Here is a 13,165-nt window from a genome sequence, read left to right on the forward strand (position 1 = left end):
AAGAACCTGTGGATTTTTATGTTCCTTAATTGCTGACTGTATAGTAATTGGAAAGAATGATTGTTGTATCCTGTTTATTGCTGACTGTATTTTAACCCCCCTGATTGGATGATGCAAATGCCAAGAGAGGAAGAATTGCTGAATGGATATGTATTATGAATACTGTTGATGTTATTGCTGATGGGCATATAAACATCATTTTAGATTGCCTATTTGTCATTTTCCTTTTTATATAAGATTGATATAATATATTTAGTATGTATTATAATATCTTTTAATAGAATTTATTATAATATTTAATTAGTATAAATTCATTTATTTATCTCCATACTCTAATAATATTATTATTGTTAGTAATTTTAATATTTTAATATTTTATCCTTATAATCATTATTTATTATTATTTATCTTGTAATTATGATAGTTTAATCTAATTAGAGCATTATATCATAATTATATTATTATTAATTATTTATTTTAATTTATATTTTAATATTATATAAGATTATATTATTTAATCTTTATTTATTGCTAAATATTATTTAAAGTGGAGACATCACATATATATATATATATATATATATATATATATATATATATATATATACACAGATGGATGGATGGATGTTATACACAGACATATTGTATAGGTGTACCTCCCAAAAGAATGTGCAACTAAGACTTTTGATGAAGACAATCAACAAGTGTGATTAAGCCCTAGTTAGATGAGGTAGTGCAAACTAATATTGTATTGCTGGTTGTGCAAGAGAATTGAAGAGTAGTGCAAGGTCAAGTTGGTCTCCCATTTGCTAGTTAGTATTATTCCTCAGCCCGCTCTCTTGTTTTAGATGTGGGCCCTATTCGGTGTATCTTTAAAACGTAAATGGCTTTCGTCATTCGTTCCTCATAGGCTTATGATTTTTTAGGGTATAATTATTATCCTAGTTGGTGCTTCCCCTTTGCCATTTATATTTTACTAGATTTAAACTTCCAGAGTGTTGTCCTTTAGTGTCAAGGTTACGGGCCCTTAAAAACTCCAAGTATTATATCTATAAAAAAATCATTCTCAATATCGTATCCAAGAAATGTTTTGTTGTGTGCATGTGTTTATGTTTGTTTGTGTATGTTGGCCCACATCCAAGACATATTCTCATGTGCGTGTGTATCCATACCAAAGAAATGTTCTCGCACATGTGCGTGTGTAGGATATATCTTCCACAACAAGTCAAATTGTGCTATTACTACCAAGATTCAATTGTCTTTGTTTAAGTCAAACTCATTGACCCATGTTTCATGAGTAGAAGTTCTCAATAACCCATCTCTAATTAGGACTCATTGCATCTAGGTGATACTCATAGAGGTGAAGCATAGAGCAATCTCATGAGGTCACCCATTGAAGTACAACTCCAACTCAAGCTTGCTAAACCACAATTTCCTCCAAGGTTAAACCCACTTAGCTCCAATTTACAGAATCTTTAGCAAGTGTTGTGCCTTATAAACCATTCATGATGGTGCCCTTTAGCACATCAATAGATAAGTAGTTCATATTTTCTAGACAAAGTCAAATTTGTGATATTGCTGTCAAGATTCAGCTATGTAGATTTTTTGCCAAACTTGTTGAATCAAATTTATTGAGTTGGAATTGTAATGCTATGGGTGCCCTATCAGGAAGGCCCAACACTTCACCTTGATGAGCATCACCTAGCTATAACGAGTGCTAAGTGTTCCACTCATTCTCGTGACAGAGGAGTTCTTGTGAACATCACTATTAAGATAATATCTTGTACTTTCTATAATAGTCAACTACTTGTCTGTAGTCCGTCTTTCAGTCTAGATAGGAATGTTTCCTATCCTGTCTCTTTTGTCTTCAGTCCAGATAGGAATGTTTCCTATCCTGTCTCTCATTTTGTTTCTAATTCCGTCTTCAGTCTACGTTGTTTCTTTTAGAAACAACGTCCTTGTAATTCTTTATAAGGAACACATTTGTTCCTCTGTTAATCAATCAATCATCCGGAAATCTGTTAATCTGCCAATTCTTCTTGAATCTTGTAACAATCACTTGGATGGAAGGACCAATGCTTCACCTCAATAAGCATCATCTAAATGAAGTGAGTGCTAAGTGTTCCATTTATTGTCATGGGAGATGGTTTCTTGTAAATCACTACTCATGAAACACGGTTCAATGACAATTAAATCCTGAAAGCAATATCACAATTTGAATTACTATTGAAAATATCTCCTACTAATCAATTGATGAGCTAAAGAGGCTCTACGATGAATGGTTCATAAGGAACGACACTTATTTAAGGTTTTGCAAATTAGAATAGACGCTAAGTGGGGTTAACCTTGCAGGAAACTTCACGGGGTTAAGCATGCTTGAGTTGCAGTGAATTGAGATGAGTTACCTCCCGAGAAGGCCCAATGCTTCACCTCTATGAGCATCACCCAAATGCAATGAGTGCAAGTGTTCCATTCAAGCTCATGAGAGATGGGTTCTTGTGAACCAGTATCCATGAAACATGGATCAATGAGTTCGACTCAAAAACTACACAATTGAATCCTAATAGTGGCATCACAATGACAACAATTTCCAACATGATGATAGAATAAATTTTTGTTTGATGCATTGGTGAATGAATGTTGATTTGATAAAGTGTTTGAAATTTGATTGTTTTCTTGATTTGATAACTGATGATTTCTTTTGTGGATTCATGAGTAAGGATTGAGAAGTGATCATTCAATGCTCGGAACTAATCCTCCTTTATTGGTGAAATGGTCACCACCTTTTATTAGAAATGAGTCAACAATCTTCATCGATGCCTTTGAAAATAATATATCATTAGCCAAGTTGATCACCCTCAGGTGTCCTCCTCAAATAAAACCTTCACACCTCTTCACCATGTCTACCCTTTGCAATGATCAAAACTTTTCACAATTACTATCATTTGAAAGAGTCAAAGCTCTTCATTCTGCACTTTGAGAGATGCATCACCTTCCATAATTATCACCCTCTGAAACAGTCACAACCCTTCATCCTAGCTGCCCCTTGGAATAGTCACCTCCTTATTGTCTTCCCATTCCAATCTTCTTTCAATAATACTTCCTTAATTCCTATCCTCCATCCTTTCTTCTGTCCCCTATATCCCCTTTCAAATGAAGTTTCCCTCTTCCTTTTATATCTCATGTTTGAGGGAGTCAATTTTCCATTTCACGCCTTTTGACCATTCATTGAACTTAATGAAATTTTAATTATGTTATATTTTTATTTTATTCTTTTATATTTTAATTTTATTATTATTGTTTATTACTAAGTCCTATTTCAAAAAGGGCACATTACATTCCTTCAAGTAAAAAATCCTGAAAAAATTGCAGTGTTTATAAAATATTTTGTTCATAGCATAGATCTAGGGTTATTTTATCATTCTGAGGAGCTTCCAATCTAAATTTGAAGGAAGGTTTATCTTGGCATGGTGTTCTATTTTGTGTTGTCTAACAAAAGACAATCTAAAACACTAAAAAAACTCCAAACAACAAACTAAATACTAGTTCGATAAGTTATGCTCAAAACATTATTATATTTGAATCACACACTCATATTTTACTAGCTAAACACTTGACGGATGTACTGTATATATCATCTTTCAGATAAATCATGGGCCCTTACAACCCAAATTTCATCAATCAAAGATTAATTTACATCTACAGCAAAAACAAGCAAACTCCAAATATGAGCTAAAATACTCATTCCAGATTATCAAAAAATTACTTAAATATTTCAATCTCCATGCTTTTCTTACGAAACAATTGTACTATTTATATAATCTTGTCAAGTAATCACACTAAAGATATGGAGAAGAAAATTTACATCTCTGTTAACCCGTAAAGTGTGAATATGTGAATCAAGTGTCTTTATCTTAATCTCAATAGTAGTATCAGAACTTTCACCCACATCTCTCCCGGCAATAGCTGTTTCATTGACATTGTTGTCTGCCATCCTGCTGCAATAGTCACAAAACTGAATCACATAATGATAAAATAGAACAATTTGAGAATTAAAATAATGCAATGTTTCAGTTTATATGAATACATCTTTAGCACAGTTGTATTAAAAGGAAACTATCTCCAAAAGCCTTACAGGAGAAAAGAGAACATAGAAAGTAATTTGCTTTTCTAAAATACACAATCTGTGAAAAGAATGACTTTTTAGAGACCTTGATTCCTGCACTTAGCTTTTGCAACTGGTGTGAAGAACAAACATTTAAAATTTTCCACCTTTAAGCACAGTTTTACTCATATTATAACAACTGCCATTTCCAGCACAACAAATTATGAGGGAGACAAGTGTCCACTTTGCTGAGATGACAAAGTAACATGACAAGCAATGTTTGGACCATTCTGCTCCACTGGAATAGGAATGGGCGAATTTTCTCCAATACCCATGCATAAATGTTATGGTAACAATATCCCAAGACTCGTGCTTCGCCATGTAAATGAGGAATGGCTGTATGTGCTCACATCAATGGTGGCCAGGGCTATTCCAGGTAGGGGCTTTGTGATTGATGATGGTGACTAGAGGGATGTAAAGGGTAATAATGGGAATTGGAGATCATTCATCATATGGATTACCCAAAGTGACATTGAATCTAGGAGGACAGAGGCTTATGTTGCGGGGACAGTTCTTAAGAAGTCTCTTCAGGAGGAAGAGAATCCAGGACGTTTGTTGCCGGAGGCTGGAGATGCTCAGGGTGATGCTGACAGTGAAGACTTCAAAGCAAAGAGCCAGCACCTCAAATTGCAAGATTATTGGGTTAAGAGCCCTATTCGACCATGTCTGGGTATCCCGGATTCAACAGTGGGCTAACGCTTTAAATTCCAGTCTCAGTCCTGTTTTTTACTCTGTGCCTTTTACTTTATTTCATCTGGCATGCTCTATATAGAATCTTTGGTTTGTTTTGTCACTGGCCTGATCAGTGCCTTATTGTAAACTTTATAAAGTTGAAGTACATATGAATGAGAGTATTTTGTGGGTTGGGTCACAGAGTCACCCCACTGAGAATTTGTTTACGATTTCTCAGTTTTGCTATAGAGTCTTCTCTATTTGTTTTGGCATGGTTGGTCCTCAGGTTGTGGCTCCATATTTCTGAGACAGTTGATTATGATGTATGTGATTTCTTTTACTGATTACTACAAATACAAACAATTACCAATCAACCAAAATAGACAATATCACAAGACAGCAATTGCACATACAGGAACAGTACGATTTGCAATTCAATCAAAGGGCTCGTGGTCTATACTATTGACAACAAAAGTACTCCACATAAGCTTAGGCTTTCAACCATGATCTTAAGGCCAAGCACCCTATTACCGATCAGAGATGCCATTATGATGTCCATGAAAAAAAATTTTTTTTTTTCTGTGGTAAGCTAACCAATTTAATTTACAATAGAATGAACATGCCTCACTTGTATTGACATTTAACACAAACCAACAATTTAAACATACAAATCATTGGGAAATAAGTTTTGAAAAGTAAAGGTGCCAAGATAGTTTGAAATTTTGGCATACACCTGTTGCTGACACAAAGCCCTTTCAAACATGTCAGTGATGATGGCAGCATACAAATCCATCAGGATTCCCTTGAAATGGTCACCTGCCCTTAAACAGTCTTTATCTTTTCTAGATTGCAATGTTTTTGCAGAAACTCAGACCCAAAGCTTTAAGAGGCATAATAAAATTTAGTGTTTGCTTTATGTCATTCCCCTTTGCTTTGGTGTGTCCAATCTCTCATAAAAAAAAATCCGAGGGAACCAAAAAAAATGTTAAATACAAGTACATCCGCAATTCTGATAATATCAGATACCAAAAGGTTTTATTGTATTGAGAATGAACGATGATATGGCTTTTGAAATCTTGGAGACAGTTCAATTCTTCTTCTCTAACCTCTATAGCTTCTAAATGCCAAATGCATTTTTACATTTCCTCACACAGCTGTACATACAGTTGCACATAGCACAAAGCTGAAAGAAGAAGAGCAAAGTGTGGCGACCTCTTGTAATTCAGACACCACTACTTTACATATCTTCTAAGAGATTATCATATACACCTCTCAAATCAATAAAGCAGTTATTTCTATACATCAGCGTTACAGGACTCAGAGAGTCCCAAGGCGAGCCGAGCAAAACGAGGCAAACTACCTCTGGACTCAGACTCGGCCGAGTCTTGACCGAGCCATGGCTAACTTGCCGCGGCAGCTGACTCACCGAGTCCTGCTGGTTGGACTCTGCCATCAGCCAACAAAAAATTTTAAAAAGTTCAGGTCAGGGGCAGGAGGATTTATACAAATATAACATTTAAGTATTCTTATACTTTAAGTTATATTTGTATAAATACTGTCAGGATGTTTAAGATAGGTTTCAGCTTCATAGGAGTTAAAATGCAGATTCTAGATTTTGGGGGTTTTCAAAAAATACTAGGCTTAGCCAAATTTCAAGATTCAACATGCCTTCAACAGTGTTATCTCGCACAACTTGTCTTGGCTATTTGAGGTCAAATTGAAGCTGGAAGTTGATGATCCTGTCTTCAGTGATGAAAACTTGGAGTGTGTAATGGGCACCCCTGAATGTCCCAAAAAACTAAACCAAATAGCTGAAAGGAATTATGTCAAACAGTTTGCATTCAACCTCTTATTTCTCCGTTTAATGTTTTAAACCCCTTATAACTCCGGAAATTAAACGTTTATTTGTTTGTTGTGTTTTGTGCATGGAATTGGTATCATACAACATAAACAAGAAAGAAACTACAATACTATGCAAAGTGGAAATGAACTGCTACCAATAAAATGTTATTTTCAGAATTCATTAAACCAAATACATGGCAGATTTATCAACTCACTAATTACTTCAGCATTATTGACATAATACTCCAGCCCATGCTTTCTAACTTGCTGCTACAGTGCCGCATGAATAGTGCTGCTACAGTACTTTGTCCTCCAATCAGTCCACTACCTTCGTAATATCATTCCCTAAAAGCAGCATAAGCGTCGGACAAGTAGTGAAGAAAATATGAGCAAAATACCAAATCTGCCTGTAGCTGGAAATGCAACTAAACTGCCTGATAATGAAGCCGATAACAAAGAATTCCAAAGGCCAAACCCCAAAGGAATGACGTCTAGAATGTTACAAAAGAGGATAAACGTCCTCAAATGCCAAGAACGGAGCTGCAACTAACACACCAATTTCTTCTCATATTCAACCTCTCTAATGAAGCCACAAATGCTTCCTTTTATTCTATTTCCAAGGGTCCGCTCAACTCATATGGGCAATGTGGGATAAAAGATGTGTAATATATAAAACATATATTAAAATACCCCTTATGTCTCCCTTGGGTACACATCTCCATAAAATAAATATTAAAGTAACACTTTAATATTTTACAATTAAATTAGACGTTACTTTAATAAAACTTCAGGCATTAAAATGTATTAGCAATCGGACTCCGAATAATGCGAGTGATAGCTCATCGAAAAGCTCTCACCGAGGAGTATCAAATCCAATCACCAAAATTGACCTGCATTGTGTCCTGCCGACTTACTAAAAATAGTAAGTATGCTTGAAACTGAGTAAATCAACTTCGTTTTGGCCCAAACTGGAAATGACTAGGCCAAAACACTCCAGGATCCCATTAAACCCTTCGTTAGCCCTCGGGACCATGTAGAACAAGGCTAACGCACACACACTTGGTCAACTGCTAAAATGGGGGCATTACAGAGTGGGTTGATCAGGTGGATTAAGAGGCAGTGGCAGTGGCAATGGCAATGGTAGTGGAGAAGGCTAGAGGACAAGGAGACCCAGTGCAAGCCCCTGAGGCCAAGAGTGATGGATCCAATTTTGATGATGAGGATTATAAGGATGAGGAGGATGATCATGATGAGCATGTCACTGAGGTTCAACTTCACACACAAGGAGAGATGATGGCTCTAGCGTTTTCCATGACCTATCTTAGGCGTAGTTGTAGGACATAGGCTACTATGAGCCTTTATTTTGGTATAGGTCTTGAACTTTTGATTGAATGGATTGTATATTCCATGAATATTATAAACATTTGACAGTGACACCATATTTCTATTATCTTATTTAGCTTAACTTTAAGTAATTTCTTTCAAAAAATTGCATTTATACACTTGCGATCTATGAATAGTTGTGGATGTATGCAAAGTAGCTTCTATTTCTCTCAATTATTGTGTATTTGATGTTAATTGGATAAATGATACATAATTGTCGAGTCTAGACGCCGAGTCAGAGTCTGAGCTTGATTTGGGCCTGGCCGAGTACGAGGCTAGTAACACTGTTATACATTGCTTCAAAATACAACATTGCTTGAACCATATTATTCATCACAACTTTGTTAATCCTGTCACCTAGTCCATTTCGTTAAGTGTGAGGCATAATGAGATGATTATTTATCCCATTTTTAATCACATAGTTCCCAAACACCTTTGATGTGAACTCACCACCATTATCAGCCCTCAACATGCCAATATGGAATTCTACTTCATGCTCAACTATTCTATGGAACTTTTCAAAAGTTTCAAAGCTTCTAATTTATAAAGTAACCCCCAATTATGGACCAATTTTAGTGACTTTCACTCACTGAAATTTTGTCAAATAGTTTACTAACAAGCTGATTACTGATTTGTTCTCAGTTGGCAAATGTATATGTTCGTTTATTGCTACTCACTAAGATAGAATATAAGTGTATATAATAAAGTAGGATCCAGAGTATACAAACTTATTTTATTACTGAATAAATTGAAGTTAACAGCAGATGTAACTATCATTCAATGCACCAGCAGTTCTGAATTAAGTCATTAACAAACAATGTCTAGTTCGATTCCAAAAATAAGTAAGAGTAGCACATTGCTTGCATACCAATTTCTTGCTCCAGCATAATAAAGATATTTAAGAATACAATAACATATCTGAACCTTGTCTTTGCACCTCCAACACTATATGGTGTCCCAGTCACTGCATTGCAGATTTGTATGGTTGCTCTCAGCTGCTGCTAGGGATGATCATGTCACTGTAGCAATTCACTGTTCACACTACTGTAGCGGATTGTTGTTCACACACTGTAGCGGATTACTTTTCATGCACTGTAGCAAATTACTGTTCATGCACTGTAACGATTTATTGTTCACGCACTGTAGCAATTTACTGTTCACGCACAGTAGCAATTCACTATTCACCATCCACTTTGCATATTAGTCTTCTGATTTGCAAGCACCAAATAAACCCCCAGACTGTATATTGCAAAATCGTGGAGATTAATGGCTGAGAGGGATTTCGTCCTCAAAGCCCCAGGAAGATTATCTCCAAACTAAACAAGTAATTTCTTCAATCAACCAAACATATCTCAATGGAAGCTCTTCCACCTCTTTTATAATGTTCTCACAAAACCAATGCCTTCGTTTTGTCAATGTGGGATAAAACATAACTCCCTTTATGTAACTTATGTCTTATATGTATTATAAAATAAAGGGGACTCTTTTATTTAAATATTTCCCACGAACTATAGTCTAAGCATTAACAAAGTTAAATATTTAAATTTAACTTTATAGAAATGGCTTTATTAATGCAAAATAAATCATATCAATAATAAATGAATCTTTTTGTCGATTTTAAACATTTACCATCGACGTGTTGCTGCCATAGGATGTCCAATCATATCCAAAATGACTTACTATAAATAGTAGTATGCCCAAAACTACCTCAAAACCCCTCAGACACACCTGCAACTGAAACTGTCTAGGTCAAATGGCCTCTAAGTCCCTTTGATGTCCTGGTTAGCCTATGGGACCATGGGGAAATAGGCTAACAACACATCATGCTATGAATTCTAGAAAGGGGACATTACAATCTGCCCTTCCCAAAATTGCTTGTCCTCAAGCAATGTCAACTCTGGATGCTGCAATATCTGCTCATTTTCCCAAGTAGCATCCTCAACTGGTAGATTCTTCCACTTCACCAAGTACTCCTTGATGACCCTTCTCCTGAATGTTCTTTCCCTAGTATCAATGATTGCTCAGGAATCAATATCAACTTATCCTCTTCATCTAGAGGGGGCAGATCTGCAGATGGAACAACATTGTGACCAACTACTTTCTTCAGCCTGGAGACATGGAACACGTTAGGCACCCTACTATCTATTGGTAATTCCAGCGCATATGCCACCTCGCCAATGCGTCGTGCAACTCTGAACGGCCCATAAAATCTTGGTTTCAACTTCTCTGCTCCACTCTTCTTCAGTGTAGACTGCCTATAGGGCTGAAGTCTCAAGTTTACCATATCCCCAACCTCAAAATTGCGTTCCACCCTGTGTTGGTCAGCATATAACTTCTATTGATTCTGAGCTTGTTGAATATTCTCCTTAAGTGATCTCAGAATATCCTGGCTGTCCTGTAACCAATTCCATGCACTCATTATCCAACTATCTTCGAAAAGAAGATCTGCAAAGCTAGGAGCTTCATACCCATATAATGCCATGAATGGAGACATCTTGATCGACATGTGGTAGGTAGTATTATAACAATACTCACCTAAATAAAGCCATCTGATCCAAGCCTTCTGTTGTCCTGACACATAGTTCCGCAAGTATCCCTCAACCCACTTATTAACAATCTTTGTCTGCCCATCTGTTTGTGGGTGATAGCTGGTGCTAGGTGTGAGCTCAGTGCCACTCAACCTGAAAAGTTCTTGCCAAAATAAACTCAGAAACTTACTGTCCCTATCACTGACTATGTTCTTAGGCATCCCATGAAGCCTAAACACCACATGAAAAAACAAGTCTGCCACCTGTGCTGTTGTGTTGGTAGTTGTAATAGCAAAGAAATGAGCATATTTTGTTAGCCTATCCACCACCACATAAATACAATCTCGACCTTGCACCTTGGGTAGGCTTGTGATAAAATCCATCGAAATACTCTCCCATTTCTTCTCAGGAATGGGCAAGGCTGTAATAATCCAGCTGGAGGGGTGTCTTCATCTTTATTTTGCTGGCAAACGGGACATTCTCTAACATACCTTTGCACATCATCCTTGAGTTGAGTCCTCTCCAAGTAAACCTCTCACGAATCTATTGGTATGTTTTGAAGAACCCGAGATGTCCAGCCATAGGTGCATCGTGGAATGCCCTCAAGATAGTACCTTTGATGTGTGACGAAGGTACCAAATAAATCCTATCCTTGTACACGATAAGGTTGTTAACCACCACATATCTATCATCCTGTACAGATCCCTCTATCAAACTTTTTGCCCATTGATCCTTAGCATATTCAACTATTATTTTGTCCCTCCAATCTGCTGAAATCTCAACTAAGGAGTATACATGTGGTCTCCTGGAAAGTGCATCAGCCACTACATTCTTCTTCCCTTTAACATACTCGATGTCAAAATCATATGCCTGTAGTTTGGTGATCCACTTTTGTTGCCTATCGTTAAGATCTCTCTGACTCATGAAATATTTTATACTGTTATGATCCGTTTTAATCACAAATTTACCTCCAATCAGATAAGACCTGAATTTGGCCAACGCATGCATTATGGCTAACATCTCCTTGTCATATATAGAGTAGCTCTTCTCCACTCCCCTTAGCTTCCTGCTCTCAAAAGCAATGGGATGCTTTTCCTGCATTAAAATTGCACCCACCCCTTCTCCAGATGCATCACATTGAAGCTCGAATGGTTTGGAGGAATCTGGAAGTGCTAATACTAGACAAGATGTCATCAACTGTTTGAAGTGCTCAAAGCACTTCTGAGCTGTCTCTATCCATACAAAGGCTCCCTTCCTTGTCAAATCCGTAAGTGGAGCTATTGTCTGTGAGAACCCCTTCACAAACCTCCTGTAGAAACAACATAGACCAAAAAACCCCTTGAGCTAGGTAAGATTAGTAGGGGTAGGTCATTCAATTATAGCTTTGATTTTATCTAGATCCACCCTCACTCCATCTAAGCTAATGATGTGCCCAAGGTACAATAACTTTGTCATGCCAAATTCACATTTAGATTCTTTGGCATAAAGGGTCTCACTCTCAAGTTTGCTTAATACCTCCTCCAAATGCTGCAAGTGCTCCTCCAAATGTTGCAAGTGCTCCTCCCACTGTATATCAGGATATCATCAAAAAATATAAGCACAAATTTCCTTAACTATCTCCTGAACACCTAGTTCATACAACTCTGAAAGGTAGCAGGTGCATTGGTTAGCCCAAATGGCATAACCAAAAACTTGAAGTGACCATAATAGCATCGGAAAGCAATTTTCTCAATGTCCTCTACCCTCATCCTAATCTGATGGTATCTAGACCGTAAGTCTATTTTGGTGAAAAAGCATGCTCCATGTAATTCATCAATCAACTCATCAATCTGAGGAATGGGATATCTGTTTTTTAATGTTTTCTTATTCAACACCCTATAATCAATGCACATGAACATCGTACCATCCTTCTTCTTCACCAAAACTACAGCTGAAGCAAAGGGGCTTTTGCTAGGCCTGATATGCCCCATTTCCAACAACTCCTTAATTGCCTTCTCTATCTCATCCTTATGTTTCTTAGGATGGCGATAGGGAGTGATCATCACTGGTTTGGCTTCCTCCTTGAGCTCAATAACATGCTCTGCACCCCTATCGGGAGGAACCCCATAAGGTATATCACCAAATACCTTGGCATGCCTATCAAGTATCTCTTATATATCTGGTGGATGATTCTTCACCCGAGGCTCCGATGAAGTTGGCATAACTAAGCACTCTGTTGCCCACTCTATGTCATTATGTCGAAAAAGTCTGTCCATTCTCCTCAAAGAGACTACCTTGCAACTCCCATCTGAAAGTCCCCTGAGCACAATAGACCTACCCTCATGCTGAAACCTCATCTCCAACTTCACTAGGTTGAAAGTGAACTCAACCAGCGATGCCATCCATGTCATACCGAGGATGACATCGTAATCTCCCATGTCCACAACATATAAATCATCCTCCAACTCATAGCCATCTCCAAATCTAATGTGAAGATTCGGAACCTTCTGAGTAGATAATAGCTTTTGGCCATTAGCCACCATGACTCTAAAACCATCATGCTCCTCTGTCTGTAAGCCTCTCCTAACTACCAACT

The 13,165-nt window shown here is 37.1% G+C and overlaps 1 protein-coding gene across 14 annotated transcripts in view; it reads right to left on the reverse strand.

Moving 5' to 3' along the window:
* The window catches only part of LOC149554565 (uncharacterized), a 227,159-nt gene that overhangs the window by 171,639 nt on the left and 42,355 nt on the right, over positions 1-13,165 (reverse strand). For 9 of the 14 annotated variants that reach the window (XM_089828619.1, XM_089828615.1, XM_089828614.1 and 6 more), the window contains exon 2: positions 3,866-3,998. In XM_089828619.1, coding sequence (XP_089684745.1) covers positions 3,866-3,994 — 129 coding nt within the window. In that variant the 5' untranslated portion in view covers positions 3,995-3,998. The remainder of the gene's footprint in view (positions 1-3,865; positions 3,999-13,165) is intronic. The other 5 variants (XM_089828618.1, XM_089828613.1, XM_089828620.1 and 2 more) reach the window with 1 other exon arrangement.

The sequence above is a fragment of the Cupressus sempervirens genome, chromosome 5 (genome assembly GCF_028749045.1).
Source record: "Cupressus sempervirens isolate cs-2001-9-10 chromosome 5, ASM2874904v1, whole genome shotgun sequence".
Classification (NCBI taxonomy): Eukaryota; Viridiplantae; Streptophyta; class Pinopsida; order Cupressales; family Cupressaceae; genus Cupressus; species Cupressus sempervirens.